General features: G+C 37.6%; 1 protein-coding gene and 2 non-coding genes across 3 annotated transcripts; all 3 read right to left on the reverse strand.

The window, feature by feature from the left end:
• Window positions 1–25,016, reverse strand: CCNB1IP1 (cyclin B1 interacting protein 1). Its single transcript, XM_047075372.1, has 7 exons — window positions 24,897–25,016; window positions 20,819–20,912; window positions 19,659–19,776; window positions 14,175–14,251; window positions 10,627–10,959; window positions 3,254–3,587; window positions 1–985 (listed from the first exon to the last, which is right to left on the reverse strand). The coding sequence occupies exons 3-7, from the start codon at window positions 19,681–19,683 to the stop codon at window positions 783–785; spliced, it is 972 nt and encodes a 323-aa protein (XP_046931328.1). The 5' UTR covers window positions 19,684–19,776; window positions 20,819–20,912; window positions 24,897–25,016; the 3' UTR covers window positions 1–782.
• On the reverse strand, window positions 18,222–18,368 carry LOC124509029 (small nucleolar RNA SNORA79). The gene has a single exon (XR_006961389.1). It is a non-coding gene; the product is annotated as a small nucleolar RNA SNORA79 (small nucleolar RNA).
• LOC124509032 (small nucleolar RNA SNORD126) lies at window positions 20,557–20,633 on the reverse strand. Its single transcript, XR_006961391.1, has one exon. It is a non-coding gene; the product is annotated as a small nucleolar RNA SNORD126 (small nucleolar RNA).
• Window positions 25,017–26,984: the final 1,968 nt, after the last annotated feature.

A 26,984-nucleotide genomic window follows, 5' to 3' on the forward strand; every position in this document is an offset into this window, starting at 1 on the left:
TTTAAAAGTATTTTAATTAATATAATCTCTTGAGATCAATAATATATTGTTTAAATTTTCTGCGTAAGTAGGCCCAAGGCAACTGCTGGCAAAAGGGTAAAGAAAAAGTAATTTTATTTTAAAATAAATGCCAAAAATCAACTTTACAAAATAACTTTATCAATATGAATCATTTTAAAAAAGAAATATAAGACTTCATATACATGCATCAAATTGTACTCTCATTCACTGACATGAACACACCTCCACAAACTAACACAAGGGCAAATAAATAAATATATACAAATAGATATACATAGCCAAATAATGAGCTACAGATTCACCTGCCATTTCCAGAGACCAAAATCTTCTTATAAATACACTGGCAAATACAGCAAAATACCAATATAAAGGAACACATATATCCATATATGCATAAATACCAGAACCCAAAGTGACATGTAGACATATACCACAGTGCTTATATACACATACATCATAAATAAGCATGTAGTCCAGAAAGAAAACAAATGGTGATCTACAAAACAGTCAAAAATATTATACCCTTTTCATTGCTGGTGAAAACTTAACAGTTCACAATAAAATTGAGTTTAATATAATGCTCATGTCTTAAATAATGGAAACAGAAAAAGAAACTAGACTCTAAAGCCATTCCTACAGACACTGAGTCTCTCATAAAAATATAACAGCACAATGATGGGGACTCCTACCCTAACTAGAATAAAGGTAATTTGCTAAATGAGACCACTGAAAGTGATAAGAGAAACATTCTGTAAAATGAGCTAAATTCTTTTCACTTTAAAGGCCCTGCTAGAGATTTGCTGCTGCTCTACTTCACGACCTGGGGAGGCAAAACTAAAAAAGCTGTTGCTGGGTTCAGGTACTGTGGGAGAAGCCACAAAAAATGGTCTGAACTGAAAATCTCCATCTCCACCACCCCGATTTTGAACTGGTGTACTGTCCAAAGGAAACTTGGAGTTGTTCCCTAGGAAAAAAATAAGGGGAAAACTTAAGCACCCATTTGCTTACAGATCTTTAGGTACAAAAAGACAAAATTCATTTAATAAATATTTTAACAGAATCAATTCCTATGAGACAGTAAAATATAAACTTAATATTGGATAGAGAAAAGGGTTATGATGGCTCCTACTCCCTCCCCCAACCACAGTATATACTATACCTTCTGCTGTGATGCACTTTCCAGTAGCTATGAACTCATCACCAAAAGTAATTTTACAGTGAAATGTTTTTAGTATAGCCAGAATTTACAATTCATAATTTCATTCATTACCTATGTAATCTACTTCAAAGGAATATTGTGTGTGTGTGTGTGTGTGTGTGTGTGTGTGTGTGTGTGCACATGTGTATATAAAGCCTTTTGTCCCAGGTTCTTTAAGAATAATTTTATTTATTTACTTATTTTATTTTTGAGAGAGAGAGAGTGCACCTAGCAGCGGGGGGGGGGGGGGGGGGGGTACATACAGAGGGAGAGAGAGAATCTTCAGCATGCTCATCTGGTGAGGAGCCCAATGCAGGGCTCAATCTCACAACCATGAGATCATGACCTGACCCAAAATCAAGAGTCCGACGCTTAACTGACTGAGCCACCAGGAGCCTCTAGAATAAAATTGTTTTAAAATACTGCCATAAACAGAAAATATATATCAACTATGAAAAACTGGCACATACTCGCAGTCCAAGATTAGAATAACATTAAAAAAAAAAAAATCAGACAATAGATCTGATTAAATAAACATTTAACAACTTCCACTGTACCATTCTTTGGCTTCTACAAGTTTTAAATGGAGTATGTAACTAAAAGAGAATGCTGACTATAAACATGCTTCAAGCCAACATCTGTAACAAGAGATAAAAGTAAAAAGGTTAAGGGGCACCTGGGTGGCTCAGTCAGTGAAGCGTCCAACTTCGGCTCAGGTCATGATCTCACGGCTTGTGAGTTCAAGCCCCGCATCGGGCTCTGTGCTGACAGCTCAGAGCCTGGAGCCTGCTTCAGACTCTGTGTGTCCCTCTCTCTGCCCCTCCCCTGCTTGCACTCTGTCTCTCACTCTCTTTCTCTCAAAAATAAATTAAAAAAAAAAAAAAAAAAAAAAAGTTAAAAAAAAGGTTAAGTGTGCATAAAAAGTGGAACAGGAAAGAACTGATGAATATAAAGAAATCAACATAAATGTGGATTGTAACAAGGAAAAAATATCTATGATGTTAATATACAATAACACCTTGACTAAATTATAATTATGATTAACTGAAATTTAAGCAAAAACTTGTTTTTGCTTCAATTCTTATATCTAATATTCTTCGCCTTATTACTTCCTGCCTTTTCTAGGACATCTCTTCCCCTACTAAATGTTTTTCCTCAGGCTGTAATTCAAAAAACATGTATTTAGGAAATTAAGCACATGAAACTTCACTTTTTTACATTCCAAAACTAATTTATACTAATAGCATAGTAAAAATCACTTGGATTCTATTATATCAAGAATAGTATAAAGAGAACTCAGGAAGAGACAGGAGTTTCATTGTATCTGTCAAGGCACCTAACAAGCAGAAAAGAACTGGTATCTTCATAGATTGTGCACTTCCAGAAAGCAGGAATCCTATCTGCATAATCCTTATATTCTCATTGCCTAGGATTATGTCTAGCAGACTAGTACATGAAGTATGTTTGATAAATACTTGATGAATGAATAAACAAAAGCAAACCAACAATAATTTAAGTACTGTGCAATCAGTATTGCCATGTGAAAGAAAATGAAACATGGACTTCTTGAGGATAGGAAATGGTTGAGTGTGGGCTCTGAAGATAGTTCTGTAACTTGACTAATTTACTTAAACTTTCCGTGCCTCAGTTTTCTCATCTGTAAAATAAGGGTAATAACTACTTCACAAAGTTTTAAAAATAAAATGAATATATGTAATATTATAACAGTATCTAGTCCTTAGTAAGGAATCGAAAACTGGCAACTAATATTACTGCAAGGAAACAGCTTTTCACTTAAATATCAATATGCAAACTATTTTGAAGAGATTTACTGTTTACAATGAAGATGTAACTTAACCACAAGCAAATAAAAATAAATAAAAGCAAAGATGTACATGTTTAGACCTGGATAAGGAATCTGGAACCTATCACCACTCTAGGCCTTTGGAGTCTCCATTGACTTTCTAGAACTGTGCAGAACACAATGTGAAAGATTTAAAGAACAGTTATTGGATATTATATGTCCTTTCTTACCTAATGGAAAGCCAAAAACACCAGATTGTGCAATCATGGATGGTTCCAGCATACTTTCTTGGTTAGCAATAGTGATGTTTCGCAGCCTAAGGCTATCATACAGGCCTTGGAGCTTTTGATACTGACGATTTCGCTCCATAAGTTTCTCAGAGATGTCACTGAACTTTTTCTTATATTCTTCTAGCACTTTCTTCATGGAGGTGACTTCCCCCTTCATAGAGGTCAATTCTACATCCTTACTCTGTATTTGCTGAGTGTATATCTTCTCCATCTGTTTCAGATGGCCCTCAGCCTTGCTGAAATTGTATTCTTGATAGAGACGCTCCTGATGTACCTGCCCGAGAGAAAGAGATTTTTAAGGTAGTAAATACAAAGTTATATATCATAAAACTTTACACAAAAAGATTTACACCAGGACATTACTAATTTAACATTGAGAACCAGATTAAGAAGCAAACTAGATGTACAATTGGATGGTTACTATAGAAAATAATATACCATGTCACTAAACACATAAGAAAAAACTCTGGAGGAATATTCTCAAACTGCTACCATTATACCAACAAAAGTATCTATCTAACCCTGAAAAGTGACATGTAGTCTTAGTATTTTTAAAAAATATGAATGTCATATTTCAAGTAATCCATAGTATGGAGAACAGATAAGACAGTCTCCAATTATCCCTGTCTCTTTGTACTCAGATTCTCTCCTACAATGTGGGCAGAAGCTGTGACAAGAATACAGGTAAAATGAAAGGATGTTGCTTGATATTACATAAGACTATAAAGTCGGCCTTAGCACACTCTCTTGCTGGCTTTGTAAAAGCAAGTAGCCATGTTGCAAAGGCCAAGGCAAGTAATTGAGTACAGCCTTTGAGCAAAAGCCAGCACAATACTGAGGTCATAATGAATCTAAACATAAGACTGTACACAACCTTCACAAAAATTAACTCAAAATGGATCACAGAACTAATGTAAACACAAAACTATAAGATTCCTATAAGGTAACAGAGGAGAAAATCTAAATGATCTTGGGTTTAATGGTGACTTTTTAGATGCGACACAAAAAGGCACAATCTGTGAAAGAAAGAACTGATGAGCTAGATTTCATTAAAGTTGAAAATTTCTGCTCTGCAAAAGACAATGTCAAGAGAATGAAAAGACAAGCCATAGAATGAGAGAAAATATCTGGGGGCACCTAGGTGGCTTGGTCAGTTAAGCATCCAACTTCGGCTCAGGTCATGATTTCATGGTTAAGTTCGAGCCCCCTTCAGATCCTGTCTCCCTCTCTCCCTCCCTCCCTCCCTCTCTGTCCCCCCATGCTTTCTCTCTCAAAAAAAAAAAAAAAAAAAAAAGACATGATAAGTCTGTTATCCAAAACATACAATGAACTCTTAGAACTCAACAATAAATAACCCAACTTAAAAAATCAGTCACAGGGGCGCCTGGGTGGCGCAGTCGGTTAAGCGTCCGACTTCAGCCAGGTCACGATCTCGCGGTCCGTGAGTTCGAGCCCCGCGTCGGGCTCTGGGCTGATGGCTCAGAGCCTGGAGCCTGTTTCCGATGCTGTGTCTCCCTCTCTCTCTGCCCCTCCCCCATTCATGCTCTGTCTCTCTCTGTCCCAAAAAAAATAAAAAAATAAAAAAAAAAAATCAGTCACAGGGGCGGGCACCTGGGTGGCTCAGTCAGTTGAGCAGCTGACTTAAGTTCACGTCATGATCTTGCAGTTTGTGAGTTCGAGCCCCGCATCAGGCTTTGTGCTGACAGCTTGGAGCCTGGAGCCTGTTTCTGATTCTTGTCTCCCTCTGCCCCTCCCCTGCTCACACTCTGTCTCTCTCTGTCTCAAAAATGCATAAACATTAAAAACTTAAAAAAAAAAAATCAGTCACAAACCTTAATAGACATTTCACCAAAGAAAATAAACAGATGTGAAGTAAGCATATGAAAAGATATCCCGACAAAGCTGTAATCATCAAGACAGTATGGTACTGGCACAAGAACAGACACTCAGATCAATGGAACAGAAGAGAGAACCCAGAAATGGACCCACAAACATATGGCCAACTCATCTTTGACAAAGCAGGAAAGAATGTCCAATGGAATAAAGACAGTCTCTTCAGCAAGTGGTGCTGGGAAAACTGGACAGCGACATGCAGAAGAATGAACCTGGATGGATCACTTTCTTACACCATACACAAAAATAAACTCAAAATGGATGAAAGACCTCAATGTAAGACAGGAAGCCATCAAAATCCTTGAGGAGAAAGCAGACACAAACCTCTTTGATCTTGGCCGCAGCAACTTCTTACTCAACACGTCTCCAGAAGCAAGGGCAACAAAAGCAAAAATGAACTACTGGGACCTCATCAAAATAAAAAGCTTCTGCACAGTGAAGGAAACAATCAGCAAAACTAAATGACAACCGACAGAATGGGAGAAGCTTTTTGCAAATGACATATCAGATAAAGGGTTAATATCCAAAATCTATAAAGAACTGATCAAACTCAACACTCAAAAATCAAATAATCCAGTGAAGAAACAGGCAAAAGACATGAATAGACACTTCTCCAAGGAAGATATCCAGATGGCCAACCGACACATGAAAAATGCTCAGCATCACTCATCATCAGGGAAATACAAATCAAAACCACAATGAGATACCACCTTACACCTGTCAGAATGGCTAACATTAACAACTCAGGCAACAACAGATGTTGGCGAGGATGTGGAGAAAGAGGATCTCTTTTGCATTGTTGGTGGCAATGCAAGCTGGTGCAGCCACTCTGGAAAACAGTATGGAGGTACCTCAAAATACTAAAGGTAGAAATACCTACGACCCAGCAATTGCACTACTAGGCATGTATCCAAGGGATACAGGTGTGCTCTTTCAAAGGGACACATGCACCCCCATGTTTATAGCAGCACTATCAACAATAGCCAAAGTATGGAAAGAGCCCAAATGTCCATCGACGGATGAATACATAAAGAAGATGTGGTATACATATATATACAATGGAGTATTACTCAGCAATCAAAAAGAATGAAATCTTACCATTTGCAACTACGTGAATGGAACTGGAGGGTATTATGCTAAGTGAAATTAGTCAGGCAGAGAAAGACAAATATATGACTTCACTCATATGAGGACGCTAAGACACAAAACAGATGAACAGAAGGAAAGGGAAACAAAAATAATATAGAAACAGGGAGGGGGACAAAGCAGAAGAGACTCATAAATATGGAGAACAAACTGAGGGTTACTGGAGGGGTTGTGGGAGGGGGGATGGGCTAAATGGGTAACGGGCATTAAGGAATCTGCTCTTGAAATCATTGTTGCACTATATGCTAACTAATTTGGATGTAAATTTTAAAAAATAAAATTAAAAAAAAGAAAAGATATCCCATATCATGTCATCAGGTAAATGCAAATTAAAACAAGATACTACTACACACCTATTAGAATGGCCCAAATCCAGAACACTGATAACTAGCAAGGATGTGGAGCAAAAGGAACTCTCCTTCATTGATGGTAGGAATGCAAAGTTACAGCCATTTTGGAAGACAGATTTCTTGTAAGACAGATTCCTTATAAAACAGCAGTTTCTTATAAAACCAAACATAGTCTTACTATACAATCCAGAAATCAAGCTCTTTGGTATTTATCCAAAGGAACTGAAAACATGTCTTGCACACAAATGTTTATAGCAGCTTTATTCATTATTACCAACACTTGTAAGTAACCAAATTGTCCTTCAGAGGTGAATAGATAAATAAACTGTGTAAAATCTAACAACAGAACAGTATTAACATTAAAAGGATATGAACTATCAAGACATGAAAAAAGAGGAAATTTAAATGAGTATTACTAAGTCAAAGAAGCCAATGGAGCGCCTGGGTGGCTCAGTCGGTTAAGCATCAAACTCCAGCTCAGGTCATGATCTCCCGGTCTGTGAGTTTGAGCCTTGCGTTGGGCTCTGTGCCAACAGCTCAGAGCCCAGAGCCTGCTTCAGCTTCTGTGCCTCCCTCTCTGCCTCTCCCCCCTCACACTCTGCCTCTGTCGATCTATGAAAAATGAATAAACCTTAAAAAAAATTTTTTAAAAAGAAGCCAATGAAAAAGACTACAAACTGTAGGATTCCAACTGTGTGACAGTCTGAAAAAGGCAAAACTATGGAAATAGTAAAAAGGTCAGTGGTTGCCAGGGGTTAGGGGAAAGGAGGGATAAAGATGGTGCACAGATTTTTAGAGCAGTGAAACTACTGTGGATGATATTATCATGGTGCATATAAGTCATTATACATTTGTCCAAATTCACAGCATATATATGCCACAGAAAGAACCCTAATGTAAACTATGGACTTTGTATGATAGTGACATGTCAATGTAGGTCCATCATTTAAAACATATGTACCATCACGGTGGCAGATGTTGATAATGGAGGACTATACATGTATCGAAGACAACAAATAAATGGGAAATCTCTCCATCTTCCTCTTAGTTGTGCTATAAACCTAAAACTGCTTTAAAAATAAAGTCCCTTCGGGGCATCTGGGTGACTCAGTCAGGTAAGCGCCCGACTTCAGCTCAGGTCATGATCTCATGGTCTGTGAGTTTGAGCCCCACGTCAGGCTCTGTGCTGACAGCTCAGAGCCTGGGGCCTGCTTCAGATTCTGTGTCTCCCTCTCTTTGCCCCTCCCCAACTCAGACCTCTGTCTCTCTTTCTCTCAAAAGCAAATAAACATTAAAAAATTTAAAAAATAAAGAATAAAATCCTTTTAAAAAAGTAACAAAAAATATGGCCCTCAGTTTCACATTCCACTAGGAAGGGAATGCTGCCAGCATGAGCTTGGAAACAGATCTTTCCTCAGTTGGCCATACTGTAGCCCCTGTCAACACCTTGATTATAGTTTTGAGAATCTGAGCAGTCTGTGCCTGAACTCTTGACCTACACAAACTGAGATATAAACATATGTTGTTCTAAGCCACTAAATTTGTTGATTAAGCCATTAAGTTTGTTACACATACACAACTACTATATACAGACACAAATTTTAGCTTATCTTTGGATTCACTATCCTTTATATATTGACAAGAATGAAATATGAGACCTCACCTCTAAATTTTTTTTTAATTTGCCCATTCAATATAGCGTGATGTAACTCCACCAAGTCTGGGTTACCAGTCCCTTCTATGTAGTCCCACAGCACTCTGTACTTTCCTTATAATGTACACATTACAAATATATTATAAATGTCTGGGGTTTTTTAATCTTTATCACCACTAAACCGTAGCCTTCTTGAAACTCATACATTTTGTTCATTACTGTATACTCAGTACCTAAGAAGGTGCATGAAATATAAATGTTTCCAGAAAATGTTTGTTGAATAACTAAATAGGAAAAAAAAAAAAATTATTTCTGACTACCTTACTCATTCACTGCTTTCTACCATATTTGAAAAGATGAAAACAGTAACACATTCATGTTCAATCAGTACTATCCCCCAAATAGGAATCCACTTTAAGATATAGTGTCTATTCATTCAGTCAATAAATATTTACTGAGACTTAAGACCAGTAACTATGATGGTCACTCAGGACCCAGAGATAAAGTATCAAAACTTGACATAAAGAACTCTCCCAACTAGAAGACATGAACAAGTATGCAGATAATTATAATACCATATAAATAATACAATAAAAGTACACATAAGATACAGGAGCATATAAGAGGGATGCCTTACCCAGAAAAATATAATGAAAGGATTAACTTGTTGACAAGCAAAATCTTTAAAAAGCATTATAAATGTATATGCAAGATATACAATATACTCAAGGACATGATTAAAGTTCTCCACAGAAAAGTCTTTCTAAGAAGGTACCAGAAATCATGAGTTAATCACAGTGGTTTTAATAAACTAGAAAAAAATTATGAGACATTTCTATTATATCAAAAAAAAGACTAATAAAAGATAAATAAAAAAAGAGATAATATCTTGCAATATCTGAGTTACGTACATATAAAGAATTCTTGGTAGTACCTGGGTGGCTCAGTCAGTTGGGCATCTGACTTCAGCTCAGGTCATGATCTCACAGTTTGTGAGTTCAAGCCCCACGATGGGCTCTGTGCTGACAGCCCAGAGACTGGAGCCTGCTTCAGATTCTGTGTCTCCCTCTTTCTGCTCCTCCCCCACTCATGCTATGTCTCTCTTTCAAAAATGCATAAACATTAAAAAAGAGAGAGAATTCTACAAATCAATAGGGAAAAAACCTACAGCAAGTGAAATAAGCAAACTAAAACAGGCAATTCATAAAAATACATGAAAACATACAAGAAAATGTTTTCAGCTAACCGTCATCTAAGAAGTGCATATTTAAACAAGATTTTACTCTACTCATTATCTAATTGGTGAGTAGAAATATGAACAATCAGGCACCCTCATACATTTAAGGGACACAAAAGGTCCTAACTGGAAGACAATTTTAAAATACTGCAATTTGGGGAGCACTTGGCTGGTTCAATCGGTAAAGCATGCAACTCTTGATCTCAGGGTTGTGAGTTTAAGCCTCACGTTGAGCAGAGAGATTACTTAAAAATAAAATCTTTTAAAAGTTAAATTAATTAACTGCAATTTTTAAAACTTTGAAATGTGTATTCATCCACTTTCAGGAATTTAATATTAGCAAATAATTAAATACGTGAATTTGATAAGAATGCTCATCACATTTTTTTATAACTTGGAAGTAATTTATGATACAACTATTAAAATTATGATTATAAAATAATTTAAAAATACTAAAATATTCTAGTAATCACAATATATTGTCAGCTGTAACTGATATTATCCTACTTTGGGATAAAAAATATATATATGTAAAACATATATATGTACAAAAAAAGTCCAGTAATACACAAAAATATCAACAATGATCTCCAAGTTATGGAATTATGGGTGATTTTTTTATTTTCTTCCCTTTGGATTTCCAAAAGTAAACATATGACCTTTTCAAATTTTTTTTTTAGTGTTTATTTATTTTTGGGAGAGAGACAGAGACAGAGCGTGAGCAGGGGTGGGGCAGAGAGAGAGGGAGACACAGAAACCCAAGCAGGCTCCAGGCTCCCAGCAGTCAGCACAGAGCTGACGTGAGACTCAAACCAACAAACCACAAAATCATGACCTGTGCCAAAGCTGGATGCTTAACCAACTGAGCCACTCAGGGACCCCTAAACATGTTACTTTTGAAAAAAAAAATTATTAAAAAGAAAGTTTTCTATATATTCACAAAAAATAAATACAAACACAGTGAAGGAAAAACATTAGAAGCTTCCACATGCCTCCAATCATACTGTCCAGAAAAACTAGCCTAAGCACTAACCTGATACGTCCAGAAGGCCAGTGCACGGGAGCTAATGTCCAACACAATCTCTGGTCGAAGTCCTGCCAATACCATGGCTTTATATTCCTCTGATGGACTGAGTTCTGTGCGGACAATGTCTAGCTTTCCAGAAAGGGTACTGTTGCAGGCAGGGCAGATAGCTGGTGAACGACTAAACTCACCACTGCCATGCTGATCACAGAAGATGTGAGAGCAGGCAGTGACCCACGCATAACCAGAGAGTTTGAGACGACACTTGCGATAATTACAAAGCAGCATGTCTTCACACAAAGACATAATAGAAAGTGAGGTCTTCAGATGCTGAAAAGAATCCTAATAAGAGGTAAATGAAAAGGCCAAATAAGTCAACTTTTAGTGAAAATGAAATAAATAGTAAATAAACAGACTATGTTTTCATTTAATTACGATAAAATAATGTATTTTATTGTTTTTGTAATTATAATCAATGTTACATTGATTTCACTCAATATTAACTGTGTTCTTTTGTGTAAACCGCTAGAAAGTCCATGAAAAAAAAATTTTAAAGAAACAAATTAAAGACACTAGTGGTCCAAATCTTACTGAAGCCAAAAATAGTATGTACGTAGAAAATAAAAGTTTAGGAACATTTTGCAAAGTACAAACAAATAAAAGTTAATTACACCCTTAGCCTTTCCTCAATACCTAAATAAAAAAGCCAAATTTATTACCGTCCATAGTTTGCTAGCTTATTTTAGTATCACTTCTCACACTTGGCAGACTTAAGTCCAGGCACTGATTTCAACCATTCTTTAGTGCAAAGTGTCTTTTAAGTTACATTTTTAGGTGTTTCATAATACATGGACTTCTCAAATTCTTTACCTGCATTGCCTTAACTAAAAAGCCGGTAGTAATCTGCTAGTATTAAAATAATTTAATTCGTCCAAGCAAATGACTATTATGAAACCTGAACAACTGTATAAAAGCTGCTATATCATCAAACAATTCCTTGCAAACAAATTGCAAGGATAGCATTCAATATTAATACAAATACTATTGAATGCTATCCTTGCAATTTTTTTTAAATGTAAAACTAAATACTTTTAGGTTACTTTTCAATATAGCGTCCACTCTCACTGAAGTTTTACTAACCGAGACTGGACAGCAATATTGTGGATATATCAAAATTATATACTGTAAGAAATAATTGTGACACATCAATTATACACCAAGGAAAAATGTTCACATTTATCAACCGATAAATTCTGTCAAGAATGTTGCCTCAGTCACTGGGGTCGACGAGGACGCTCTGACACCTTTATCCCCAAAGTACCCGCTGAGGTAGGCTCCAAAGGTAAATGGCACCTTGCAGCCAGAGTTATAAGGCTTATTTTACCTCCAGCAGGGTTAATAGGCATGGGGCGAGCAGAAAAGCTGGGACGTTTCGAACCAGAGCCTTCTCGGGCAAAGCGAGGGGAGCGGCTAATTCCCAATTTTCCCTGACTGGGGGAATAAAGCCAATTTAGTGAGCTGTCCAAGTTACCGAGGGCCAAGTTTTTGAGAATTAGACTCACAGAAACTTCACTCTGGAGTTGTTGGCCTGCTTCCTGCGGTCTACGGAGAAAATAATAATACAAATAAAATATCTAACCTGAGGCGCCCAGATAAAGCGCGGGAAAACACCGTTGCCGCCACAATTCCACAACTACTGTAGGGAGGGCTCGCCCTGCGGCTCTTACTACATCTGAGAGCGCATGCGCGGGGTTGCCCCGGAGCCTGCCGGGTACGGGGCACAGGGCTTTGTACCGCTCGGGACTTGGTTGGGTACGTATTCCCGGCGCAGGCGCATATCAGGCACTGTGAGGGTGCGAGTCTCACGTAGTGTGGTCTAGGTTTCCCGCTTGGGAGCCCAATGGATACAGCCATTGAGTTCCCTTCACTGCCCTCGACTGGCAGAAGAGTTAACATCCTAGCCCTCCTGGGTGTAACAGCTGAGGTCAGTCTCCCGAGGTAACAGCAGGCAAGGGGGCGAGAGGCAGTTGAGAAGCTAACAGAACCTCTGAGTACACAGGCGTGTTTGTCCTAGAAATACTTGGGGATGACAGGCTGGGCAGCACATACTTCCTAAGTAGGAAAAAGTCCCGGAAATGTGACGCCTGTAATTGGATAGCTATCACCTCCACATTCTAGTTCTGCCATTTTACTTTTTATCCATCTTGGTACAGGGATCTTTATAGCTTTCACATATCTTCTAGATACATTTAAAAATAGAACTTTTCCTTAGTTTATGATGTTACCAACATTTATTACAGGGCCTGAAATGAAGGGAGGATCAGGGGTCACAGCTTTTTTGAGGTGATCTGCCTGTGTGCTCTCCTGGACCTACTTTTAAATGTTTAAATGTTTGTGCCTGTTTTACCCTAATGCTGTCACCTGCCAATTTCGTTTCTGTTCTGTGTAACCTGTGTGGGCTTCTGCTCAATCTATAGAAGCCTATTGGAATTCATATTAGAAACTAAGCTGAAGAGGGCTTGAGGGGTCCTCAGAATACAAGCCTTAATGCTGTCTTTTGCAGCCACCTGTCCACATAATGTGTAGTAACAGATAACTACACAATGGACACCAAAGCCCTGTAAACCCCTTTATGGGTTGTAAATCTCTAATACTAACCCTTTCTTCTTCAAAAAAAACCTATCCTAATTACACAACTTTTGGCTAGTTTTCTGTCTACTTCCAACTTGTTCACAGTAATTAGAAAGGGTCCTCTTGGCCTTTGTATACATTTCCTAAAATGTCGTCTGAGAGTTTACAGTGGTAACTTAATTCTGGTGGTACAAACTGGATTCAAACAAAAGTGGGTGTTCATGTGTAAACCCCTAACATCTCTTTTGCATATCTGAGCAGTTTATGCATTTCCTGATTTTAATTATGCAAAATATACTACAAAAGTGTAGAATCTAAAGTTAGAAAACAAAGCATTCAAATTCAACCAGTACCTAACTTTGTGATCTAACTTACTTTTGTACTGCAACATGATCTCTTCCTGCTTCTTCATCAAGACCATTGATTCCCCAAACCTTAGGGTTTCAAAACTAAGTCAGTTTCAAAGTCAGTCTCAAATTTCCTCTAGAGTCCGTTTCACATTTCCAACCCATTTGGCTAAAAGCCTGTAGGAATAGGGGCGCCTGGGTGGCGCAGTCGGTTAAGCGTCCGACTTTGGCCAGGTCACGATCTCGCGGTCTGTGAGTTCGAGCCCCGCGTCGGGCTCTGGGCTGATGGCTCAGAGCCTGGAGCCTGTTTCCGATTCTGTGTCTGCCTCTCTCTCTGCCCCTCCCCTGTTCATGCTCTGTCTCTCTCTGTCCCAAAAATAAATAAAAAAAAAAAAACGTTGAAAAAAAAAAAAAAAAGAAAAAAAAGCCTGTAGGAATAATATACATATTATGTGGGTGTGTATGTGTGTGTATGTATACTTTTTTTTTGCCAACATTTTGCCGGATAGAATAAAAAGGGGCAGGGGGCTACAAAGACTTAGTATCCCAGTTATCTGGAACACCAGGAACTGAACTAACCTCCTTCTTAGTGGCATTGTGTCCTCTTGTTATGGCAAACCTTTCACTGCCTTCACTGGCTCTTTTCTGGAGTGCTCCTGGGGATGAGATTACTAAAATCAATCAAGACTGAGATACAGAGACCCATCCACCAAACAGAACTTTTTAAAATACTGGTTTTTGGGGTACCTGGATGGCTCAGTTAAGCATCAGACTTCAGCTCAGGTCATCATCTCCCAGTTTGTGAGTTTGAGCCCCAGATCAGGCTCTCTGCTGACCTCTCAGAGCATGGCGCCTGCTTTGGATTCTGTGTCCCCCTCTCTTTCTGCCTCTCCCCACTCATACTCTGTCTCTCTCTCAAAAATAAACATTAAATTTTTTTTCAAATATTGGTTTTTATTATTAAATATCAAGCATACACAAAATCTGACGAATGACCATCATGCAGCTTTAATAAACTGAAATCTTTCTCACATTTGATTTTCTTTTAAATGAAGTAACATATTATAACTGAAGCCTCCCCATTTTCTTCTACCTCTCCAGAGGTAAACAAGCCAGATTTTGGTATTTATCATTCTCATGCATGCTTTTATACTTTTAGTATATATGTATATATCAATCTTGTTTTGCATGTCCTTAAACTACTAAAATCTTATTTTGCATGTCCTAAAACTACTTATCATAGTATGCATCACTTTGCTATTTTATTAACTGTTTTTGACATGTAGTCATGTTAATACACATACCTTGCACTAATTCATTTTAACAGCCAAATTCTAAAAATTTACCACAATTTATCCATTCTTCTAATGGACATTTCTTCCAGGTTTTTAAAATTAAAAACAGGGGCGCCTGGGTGGCGCAGTCGGTTAAGCGTCCGACTTCAGCCAGGTCACGATCTCGCGGTCCGGGAGTTCGAGCCCCGCATCAGGCTCTGGGCTGATGGCTCGGAGCCTGGAGCCTGTTTCCGATTCTGTGTCTCCCTCTCTCTCTGCCCCTCCCCCGTTCATGCTCTGTCTCTCTCTGTCCCAAAAATAAATAAAAAACGTTGAAAAAAAATTTTTTTTTAAAAATAAATAAATAAAATTAAAAACAGTACTTCAATAAACTTTCTATACATGTCTTCTTGAATACACATGCCAAGAATTCCTATAGAACATAATACCCAGAGACTGGATTTGTGTATAATCAACTTCAAATAAATTTCACTACCACCAGCAAAAACGAGAGCACACTGCTTCAGACTCAGCAACATATGCAAGTGTCATTTTTCTGGTTTTGTTTTCATTTTTGCCCTTACGATGGCAGTAAAATGGCATCTCAATGTTTTAACATGCCAATTCTTTGATTATTAGTGAGATTACACATCTTTTCAGGCGACTGACTACTCAGAGATCCTCATCTGTGAATTACTCATTCATATCCTTTGATCATTTCTATATTTCTATGGAGTCCTTTGTTGATTACATGGTATGTAAACCTAAGTTTTAATTTTACTGTATACAAATTCATCAATCTTTCCTTTTGGTGCTTAAGTCTATTCCAATGTCATCATATTCCTTGTTTTTCTATAGGTTTAAAGTTTTGCTTTTCATTTATAGATGTTTAATCCATTCTTCCTAATATAAGGATCTGGATAAACTCTATAATTTGTGCTTACGCATCATTTATACCATTTAATTACAGATTATCTTCATGTTTCAAAAATGATTTTTTTGGGGCGCCTGGGTGGCGCAGTCGGTTAAGCATCCGACTTCAGCCAGGTCACGATCTCGCGGTCCGTGAGTTCGAGCCCCGCGTCAGGCTCTGGGCTGATGGCTCGGAGCCTGGAGTCTGTTTCCGATTCTGTGTCTCCCTCTCTCTCTGCCCCTCCCCTGTTCATGCTCTGTCTCTCTCTGTCCCAAAAATAAATAAACGTTGAAAAAAAAAATTTAAAAAAAAATGATTTTTTTATCATAAAGTTTGATATTGATCTTGGGTAGATATTAAGTATTTATCAGCTATACGGAGTATATACCACATTGCTCTAAAAACTTCAAAATAGTAATTTCTCCTGTTATTATTGAATCTTAGAATGTTAGCATGATCTACTCTAAACTAATTTGATACTTATATTCATTTTAATGGAAGAATCTTAATCTAAAAATTAGATTTCAAATTCTAACAGAAGTTATTATAGTGACATACCATTTCTATAATTCTAGTATGAGTATTAAATCTCATTTCAAATCACAGGGATAAGTACTAGACTTCCAATACCTGAATCTGTATGTTATATCCCTTGCAAGTAAAATATATCCTCAGGGATATAAATATACTATGTAGGGCAAAAAATTCTTTAAAGTATAATTTAGCCAAAACAATTATAAGTATTTCAACATTAACTATAAAGCAGAAATAATGACTTTTTAACCATACCTGAGTGCTCTGTAAAACTTAAATCAATGATAAATGTCCAATTAAGGCTATAAATAAAATGCTCATAATAAAAGATATCCTATTAAATATCAGTAAGCTTTTGGGGTGCCTGGGTGGCTCAGTCGGTTAAGACTTCAATCGACTTCAGCTCAGGTCATAATCTCATGGTTCATGAGTTCAGGCCCTGCACTGGACTCTACTGTCAGCACAGAGCCCACTTTGGACCTTCTGTCCCCCTCTCTCTGCCCCTTTGCTGCTGGTTCTCTCTCAGAAAAATAAATAAACATACATACATACATAAATGTAAGCTTTTATATAATTATTCCTCAAACCCAGGTTGTTTTGGCAGCCATTCTTCATTGACCCTTAAAGGATCAAGCATCATAATCAAAGTAATCTCTACACCCAGCTTGGGTCTTGAACTCCCAACACTAAGATCAAGAGCAGCATGCTCTACCAATAAGCCAGCCAGGCACCCCAAGTATTAAGACTTTTAGGTAGACTCACTGGTACCCAGATGTACCTATACATACAATGTACCTATATATACATTTTTCATCAGAGTCAAAATTTAAGTTCCAATTATTACATTTAAATAAATGTCTTGCCAAAATGCCATTAAAATGGGTGCCATTTTCCAGGAACTTAAAAAAATATCTAATGGAGGTTTCACTTCACATATTTTTGAGCATCTATTCTAGGCCAGGCATTACAGATAAGGAAGTTTTCCTGCTTTCATGGAGTTTACAATCTAGCAAAGAATCTAAGAATGATGAAAGAAAATATTTTACTCTTCCTGCCTCTTACATTTTTGCAAGGTTTTTTTAACTAATTTTCTTGCATTTCTTTTTAAAAAATTTTGATAATGTTTATTTTTGAGAGAGAGACAGAGCATGAGTGGGGGAGGGGCAGAGCGAGGGAGACACATAATCCGAAGCAGGTCTCAGGTTCTGAGCTGTTGGCACAGAGCCCAATGCAGGTCTCAAATTCACGGACCTCGAGCTCATGACCTGAGCTGAAATCGGATGCTTAACCAACTGAGCCACCAGACACCCTGCAAGTTGATTCTATAAACCCTTTCTGAGGAGAAAAGTCTGTTTCCATCTTTAATTTCCATCTACTTTCATGCTGTGAAGAAAAACACATTTTTTAAAAATGTTTATTTATTCTGAGAGAGAGAGAGCACAAGCAGGGGAGGAGCAGAGAAAGACAGAATCCAAAGCAGACTCCAGCCTCTGAGCTATCAGCACAGAGCCCAATGCAGGGCTCATAAACCGTGAGATCATGACCTGAGGTGAAGTCGGACGCTTAACCGACTGAGCCACCCAGGCACCCCGAAAAATACATTTTTAATACTAACCTAAAATGTGTAAGCAACCACTCAGTAGAAAATTGATCAGTAGAAACTCATCAGTACAAAATGATTAAACAACTTAAAATGTAAACATGAATGACTTCAGAGTTATTGTTTCAGAAACTCTCAATTTACTAAACCACTTTCTTTCATAGCCCTAGGTCAGTGCTATTCAAATACTATTGCAGTCAAAGGATTGTCAATAAACTTATACATCCTTACATTTTAATGTTAGTTTTGTTTTATTTTTCAATCACAGGTACATTGTCTTAACCTAGAATCACCACCTGCTTTGTAATTGTTTGACTCCGCAAAAATCAGAAGACACTAACGGACGGCCAACCCATCCCCATGGTGCCTTGAGTGAAAACAAGTCAGCTTGGATATATGATGGACTAAAATCTCACTACCTAAGCTCTAAGCAGTGAGAGGAACAGCCATCAAAATTTATCTCCAACCATTTTAATAAATGTTTTAAGAATGTTTTAATGTTTAAGAATGTTTTAAGAAATGTTTTAAGAAACATTTATAAAAATAAAGATATTAAGTCATTCTTTTTTTTTCAAGTCAGTCTTAATAGGAATCAATCACTACATCTAAATTTTTAAAAAGTCAATTAAGAGCTAAATGAACCATCAAGTATCATCTGCTCCAGCTAAAAGACAAAATGAGGGGGGCGCCTGGGTGGCGCAGTCGGTTAAGCGTCCAACTTCAGCCAGGTCACGATCTCGCGGTCCGTGAGTTCGAGCCCCGCATCAGGCTCTGGGCTGATGGCTCGGAGCCTGGAGCCTGTTTCCGATTCTGTGTCTCCCTCTCTCTCTGCCCCTCCCCCGTTCATGCTCTGTCTCTCTCTGTCCCAAAAATAAAAAAATAAACGTTGAAAAAAAAAATTAAAAAAAATAAATAAATAAAATAAAAGACAAAATGAGGAATAGGATGATAAATAACTCAGTGCCAAAACAAGATCAATCAACTAAAGAAATGTTATTGGAACAGTCACATAGAGATACACACTAGTCCTGATTATCATACTTATTACCATAATTCTAGAACTTTAAATTAGGTTTTATGTGCTGGAGATAAAGATGTCAGAAACCACCAGGTAGAATAGTTTAAGATAAATATGCACATGGACTTTGATGATAAAACAGCTAGTATCTAGGGGCACCTGGGTGGCTCAGTCGGTTAAGTGCCCAGCTTCGGCTCAGGTCATGGTCTCATGGTTCATGGGTTGGAGCCCCACATCGGGCTCTATGCTGACAACTCAGAGCCTAGAGCCTGCTTCAAATTATGTGTCTCCTTCCTTCTCTGCCCCTCCCCCACTTGCACTGTCTCTATCTGAATAATAAACATCAATAAAAAAAAAAAACAGGTAATATTTATTGAACAATCACTATATGCTTAAGCAGTGTTCTAAGCCCACAAATTTATTATCTAATCTTCAAAGTGACGTACTATTCTTTTGAATCTGGCACTATTATTCTCATAAGATATTAAGACACTGAGATGTTAAGAAACTTGCCAAGGTTACATAGCTGTTAAGTGACAAAGGATTGGTTTGAACTCAGTCTCACTCCAGAATCTATGCATAATATACTATGCTACCTCATCTTCTTTGACCTTTTAAAATATTAAATCTGTAGCAACTTAGCAGCTGGCCATGAAGCCACAAAGTTGAATTTTCAAAGATTCATATGTATGTCAAAGCTTCTCAGCTTCAACATAAGCCTTACCACAAAAGAAAAATGTTGTCATCATCTGCTGTATATCCAGGACTTACAACACCCAAGAATTCCAAGCTGGGAAAGAAGTCAGACTCAGATCTAGTTTTGGTCTCCTGAAACGTCATTGCTGCAAAAAGACATAGCCAAAGCTGAAAGCTATTTCAAGTACTAATGTTACTTTGGATTATTTGCATTTCCTGTATTTCTCCCTCAGATGTACCCCATTCTCTGCTGAAGCATGCAGGCACAGATAAAAAGAATAGAAGCCTGTTCTGTGTAGGTTCAATTAATACAATACATGAATATAATAAAGTCAGAAAACACAGGGTAACAGGATCACCCTTAGAATCCAATTCTAGAAACAATAATCCCTAGTATTGAGTATATCCTTTCATAAAATTTCTGAAGTAAACATAAGTATATGAAAATATTTAAGCATAAAAGGGATTAGGCACACTGCTCTATAACTTGTTTTTAACTCAATGTATCTTGAATATCCTTCCATTTCAAAAAAGGTAAACCTGTATCAGAACTTTTAAGTGACTAAAATAGTGTTGCATTTTATGATCCTGACAAAATTGACTGAACCAACTCTGAAATCCTCTTAATCTTATATATAAATTAATAAAATAGTGATTAGTTAAAAACCGCCAAGTAAAGTGGGTGATAGAATTATACCAGTTATCAGTGCTTTTTCTGTAGTGTTTGAATGTTTACACTGAGGAAGATTCTTGACCCTGGTTCTATCTATCTCAAGAAGATATCACAAAAGGTCAAAGCACACAACAAAGTGTTGTAGTATCAGATCTGTAATTCAAAGATTTAAGATTTACCTGGGACTGGGGGGCTAGATCCCAGTAAGAATTCCAAGCAGCAGAATTCAACTCCAGGTGTTTGCCCTAGCTTTAGTCTGCTCAGAGCATGTGTTTAATCAGGGTGATCAGCTGAAACACGGACTTAACATGCATTTCATCATGGCAAACTGTAGGTGACTGATGAAGGGCAAACCACCACAGGCTCCCCGTCTCTAAACTAGGAGGACACTCTTAAGGTTAGAACTAAGGCTTTTTCAAACTACCAAATTCCAGCCACTAAGGACACTGAGCCCCAAAACTTACTAGATGATTAGAAATCCAAATCAAGTAAAAAGACTTTTCTTTTACACTTACCTCTGGTATCAAATTCATCAGCTTCTATCTAGAAATTAGTTGAACCACACGATCTACCAACTACCTGCATATCATCTTTCCAAATGCATCATCTCTGAAAAATAAAGAGTAAATAATAAAGGTTATGATTACAGGACTTGAATGCATACCAGCCTACTCCCAAGCCACATCTCTATAGCCTCAAGAAAAATTAACCTCAAGGAAAACCATTCTTTGTATCAATCTCCAACCAGTAATATAAATTGACCCATCTATTTGGAGAATGAATGGCATGAAATTCCCAAATGCCCAAACTCAGTATCACATTAGGACAGGGCTTCTTACACAAGCTCAGATTCTTGTATAAATTTAAAAGTTTGGGTAAAACTGTACAATAAGTTTAACCAAACTCCAAAAGTTACATGTCCAGAGTCTCACAATAAGAGAACAGTATGGAAAAGGAAGGAGCCATGTGCTGGCTGCAACCAGAGCTTTGCAGTTATGGGAACAAATTCAGTGAGATGGGGCATAAATGACATGGGTTACTGCCAACCTTTCCAAGTCCATAGGGTGTTCAACTACAGAAAATACTTGTAACCAGTCATTAGATTCACAAAATCCTTTAAAAAAAAAAAAGAAAGAAAGAAAGAAAAAATAAGGAAAGGAAAAAAGGGCGCCTGAGTGGCTCAGTTAGTTAAGTATCTGACTTCGGTTCAGGTCATGATCTCACGGTTTGTGAGTTCAAGTCCCGTGTCAGGCTCTGTGCTGACAGCTCAGAGCCTAGAGCCTGCTTCAGATTCTGTGTCTCCCTCTTTCTCTGCCCTTCCCCTGCTCATACTCTGTCTGTCTCTCTCTCAAAAATGAACAAATTTTTTTTAATAAAAAGAAAAAAGAAGGAAAAGAGCCAGGAACTCATAAAATAAATAAGGTAATCTTGGGCCCATGGCTTAGTCAGTAGAACATGGAACTTGATCTCAAGGTTTGAGTTCAAGCCCCACATTGGGCATGGAGCATACTTAAAAAAAGAGAGAGAGAGAGAGAGAGAGAGAGAAGGTAATCCAAAATAGTTAACTTTTTTTTCAAAGCATGTTTCAATTTCATGAGACAATGCTGATTGTATTTAACGTTTACTTTTGGTAAAAATTTATCACAACAAACTAAAGAAAACTTTCCTGACATAGCAAAATTGAATTAGTATCATTTAGAACCCAAGGCAGCCACAAGATGGCAATATAAGAAAGCATAATTTCCTCTTCCAAAGCTTCAGTGTAATCTAACTTTCAGGTGAAAGCCTAGACACAAAGCTCATCACTACTGCAGGCAATCTTCAGACTATTCCCTTTTATTAACTAGAAAGTTTCTTGTATTATATTTAATGATAATCTAAAACTTACTAAAACTATTATATTTTTATCATGTTCCTTTTCATACAACAATGTGAAGATTTTAAAATCCATAACCTCAGATACAATCTAGTTAGAAATACAAGACTGATGCAGATTAATGTCCATGGGAAGTACCAAAAAGTGGTATAGCAAGGATTGTTAAAAATAAGAATCATTGGTCAGGGTGCCTGGGTGGCTCAGTCGATTGAACGTCTGGCTTCAGCTTAGGTCATGATCTTGCGGTCTGTGAGTTTGAGCCCTGCGTCGGGCTCTGTGCTGATAGCGCAGAGCCTGGAGTCTACTTTGGATTCTGTGTCTCCCTCTCTCTCTGCCCCTCCCCCACTCATGCTCTGTCTCTCTCTGGGTCAAAAATAAACATTTAAAGAAGTTAAAAAAAAATAAATAAGAATCATTGGTCATAGTAGTCTTCATGAAGAAAAAAGTTATGTATCTTGAATGAGCCTTAAAATAATACCATATTGTATATTTGGAAGTTGCTAAGAGAGATCTTAAAAGTTCTCATCATAGGGTGCCTGGGTGCCTCAGTTAATTAAGTGTCCAACTCTTGATTTGAGCTCAGGTCATGATCACAGTTAATGTTGAGTTCGAGCCTAGCATTGGGCTCTGCATTGACAGCACAGAGCCTTGCTTGTGAGTCTCCATCTCTCTGCCCCTCCCCCACTCACACTCTCTCTGCCTCTCTCAAAATAGATAAACTTAAAAAAAATTTAAGTCAAGGGGTGCCTGGGTGGCTTAGTTGGTTAAGCACCTGACTTCAGCTCAGGTCATGATACCAAGGTTGGTGAGCTCAAGCCCCACATCAGGTCTCTGTGCTGACAGACAGCTCAGAGCCTGGAGCCTGCTTCAGATTCTGTGTCTCCCTCTCTCTCTCTGACCCTCCCCATGCTCATGTTCTGTCTCTCTCTCTCTCTCTGTCTCCCCAAAATAAAATAACATTAAAAAAATTAAATAATTCTCATCACAAGAAAAAAAATTGCACTACCCAACAGGTAACACCACATACAGCTGTTAAATTTTAAATTAAATTCCTCAGTCACATTTTAATTGCTCAATAACCACGTGTGGCTAATGGTTACCATGCAGAATACAAATATAGAACACTTCCATCACAGAAAATTCTGTTGGATAGCAGTGCCTTAAAGGATGGGTATGACTAAAATAAGCTGACGGAAAGGGAAGTAGTATCTAACATTCTTAAAAATTCCTATTATCTGGGGTCACCTGGGTGGCTCAGTAGGTTAAGCATCCAACTCTTGATTTCAGCTCAGGTCTTGATCTGATGGTTCCTGGGTTCAAGACCCATGTGAGGTTCCACACTGATAGTGCGAAGCATGCTTGGCATTCTCACTCTCTACCTACCCATCCCCTTCCCCTCTTGTGCATACACGGGTACACTCTCTCTCAAAATAAATTTTTTTAATGTTTATTCATTTATTTTAAGAGAGAGAGAGTGAGAGAGCACGAGTGGGGGAGGGGCGGATCGTGAAAGGAGAGAAAATCCCAAGCAAGCTCCCCAATGTCAGCACAGACCCCAACAATGGGCTCGATCCCAAGAACCATGAGTGCATGACCTGAGCCGAAATCAAGAGCCAGATGCTTAACCCAGGCACCCCACAAAATAAATAAGCTTAAAACAAATTACTATTCTGTCAGAAACTTTAAAAATCATTTCACTCAAACTTTATTATCCCATATTTATTGTTAAATTTGAGGCTTAGAGAAATTAAATTAACTAGCTATTAAGAGCTATTAAGACCTAAGATTTAGGGACACCTGGGTGGCTGTCAGTTAAGCCTCCAGACATTTGATTTCAGCTCCAATCATGATCTCAAGAGTTCTGAGATCGAGCCCCACATCAGGTTCTGCAAGATGATGTGGAGCCTGCTTGCGATTCTCTCTGACCCTCCCCCCCTAAAATAAGTACATAAACATTTTTTTTTAAAGAGGATTTAAATTCAGTTCTGTCCACTTCACCATGCTTCTTCCTACAAGAAATAGGAAGCAGAGTTACAGAAGATGGTTGGTTTTAGCATATAATGAGAATGACATACTGGCTCAGTAGGTCAGAAAGAAACTGAGGTGGTTTAAGTACCTGAGAGATATAATCAAAGTGTTATTTTACTCCCATCTGACAGTTGAATAACACTTTAATTATTTAAGGCTGTTTTCAGATGAGCAGCATATTAGATTAACTAAGGGAACATAAGTAATAAGACATGAAGTGCAAGGTTTCTACAGTTCTACCAATGGCATTCTACCAATGAAGGCCATTTCATAATTACTAAGCATTTAGGGGACTCAAGTAAATATTTTATAAATACCCCATAAACTAACAATGACCCACTCATTTTGTCCCCTGTGAGAAGTAAAAGCTTCTAAGTACTGGTATTCATGACCAAAATATACATTTTATGTATGAGAACAGACGCTTCATGAAAACCTGATATAAACTACAAACTGATAATACCAAATCTGATGCTTCTAAGATGACAATTGCCTATTCAGTTCCATGCCAATTACTCAATGCCCACTGTGTGCCTAGGATTATGGGAATCAACAGTAATTTAAAGAACCTATCTTTCTGAGATAGAAAAGACACATAGACATGGGACACAGAGAACACTTTAAGGCATTATCTTAGTCAAAGTTCAAGTACTTGCTTTATGGTCCCATCAGCCTTTAACCATTCCTACCGAGAATGTCCAAATCCAAGCCCACTTGATTGATGTTACAGATGCTTTCACAGTGCCACTTCTGGGCTGGCACATAGGCTTTCGAAGACCCAGGCCTGCGTTCCTCCATGGATTCCATCTTCAACCTGAAGCAAAAGGAAAACACAAAATTCTGCATAGGAATTAAATGCTACACTGTCACTTGGCATAGTTCTCTTTTAGAGATAGCTCTATAAGGCACTACTATCAGAAAAGATTCCAAGTTTGTTTCTCACTCACTGTCAGCTATTTTAGCCCAAAATACCAATGGTTTTAACCTCAGTGCAAGCAGAATCCACTCAGAGCATATATAAAAGTGAGGAGCTCAGAAACACAGACGGGCCATGCAGCTCATACCAAAAGACAACTATTTCACCAGGGTCACAAATGAACTACCTGAGGGCTTTGGATCACAACATCAGGAAAGAATAATTTGAAATCAGAATACAAGAGCCAGTAAAAGTCTACTCTGTTAACTTGATATTTTATCTATTTCATAATACTTTACCTATCTCAGAATTTACAAAGCCCTTTCTATATATTGCCTCATTTTGCAAATATAGGTCATCTCCATCTTATAGGTCTGTAAGCATGGTTTGGAGACTAATGGCAGGCACCTTAGTGGTTAACATAATGGATTTTGAAGTCAGACAAAACTGGAGCTTGACTCCCCCACCTATTTGAAACTTTTCTAAGCCTTGGTTTCCCTTTTGTGTAAAATGAGGACAAATACCACCCACCTCTTAGGACTGTTGTGAAGATTAAATGAGGTAAAATAAACATAAAATACTTTGCACAGTAGCTGACATACAACTAAATTGTTTAACATGTTGTTTCTATTAAGTGTCCAAGCTCAACCAGCTAATGAGTAGGAATGGGGATATTCTGCCCAAAAATTTCACTTTCACGATATCTTGAAGCCCAGAAAGTCACGCCCTAATGAGAGTGACACATCCCTAATAAGTCCACTTTCAAATCCAAGATACTCCTAACTGGAAAACTAGAGGTTTCACAAGACATGATCTTAGCCTTTTATGACTTAAAAAAATAAAAAATAAAAAAGCTTTGGTGGAATTCCCAGAAGCTTTTGTTTTGCATATTTTCATCCCAAAAAAACATTTGTTTTCCCTAACTTAATGCTAAAATATGAGTTTACTCACTCAACACTGTTATTTCAGGAAGATATCCAGCATGCATTCTGCTAAGTAAACACTGGAAACATGCTCCTTCTGCCCATGTGGTTTCTCTGGTTCATGTTGCCATTCCTTCTCAACATTAAATGTGTTCACAGCAAAACAAACCATCCCTTAAACTGAAGTGGGCAAAGATCCATTCACATAAAAGCCATCAGCGTGGTTTTGCTTTTGATAAAAAATCCTTTATTGCTCAATCAGGACATTTATGGTGTTGGTTGGTTTCCAGTTATCACCGTGTACAAAATAAATATAAGTAACAGGAAACAGTGCATGTTTAGAGTCATAAACTATATCAAACCCAACTGAACTGTGGCATGACAACTGACTTATATACAAGGTTATTCATTTTGGGGTAAACAACAAGACTGTAAACTACCTAAATGTTCACCAATAAAGCTTAAATTATGGTATGCACATACATTAGATTACTGTGTAACCATCATAAAGAATATGGATGTTCTTTATTCATTTGGAAATCTCAAGTGGGAAAAGCAAGATACATGGTAGAGTATGTAAGAGGGGAGGGTAAAATACATGTATTTGCCTATACTTACATAAAATATCTCAGAAAGTATACATAAGAAACTGTTAATGCTGTTACTGGGTAGAGAAATTAGGCGACGTAGGAGACTTCATGATACACGCTTTGATCCCTTTTTAATTTAACCATGTAACTATTACTTTCCAAAAAAATAACATTAATTTAACAATAAAGCATAAGAATTATAAGGATTTTGAGAAGTCTACAACATTCTATTACTACATTCCATCCACTAGTTTATTTCTTTCACACCTTCTGCCTGGAAGAATAATGAACACATACATTGTATTCAAACTAATGTATATCAAGGAGGAAAAAAAAATGGGAATCCAT

The sequence above is a fragment of the Lynx rufus genome, unplaced genomic scaffold (assembly GCF_022079265.1).
Source record: "Lynx rufus isolate CCGP_SWC_20201006 ecotype Redwood Valley unplaced genomic scaffold, mLynRuf1.p SCAF_13, whole genome shotgun sequence".
Lineage (NCBI taxonomy): Eukaryota > Metazoa > Chordata > Mammalia > Carnivora > Felidae > Lynx > Lynx rufus.

Bases quoted from the DNA above. Each gene is read 5' to 3' on its own strand.
- CCNB1IP1 (XM_047075372.1), bottom strand. From the start codon at position 19,683: ATGATGACAACATTTTTCTTTTGTG. The intron at 14,252-19,658 runs GTAAGGCTTATG...TCTCATCCCCAG, and splicing joins GACAACATTTTTCTTTTGTG to GAGCACTCCAGAAAAGAGCC. The intron at 10,960-14,174 runs GTTAGTTCAGTT...ACCTCTTATTAG, and splicing joins ACAATGCCACTAAGAAGGAG to GATTCTTTTCAGCATCTGAA.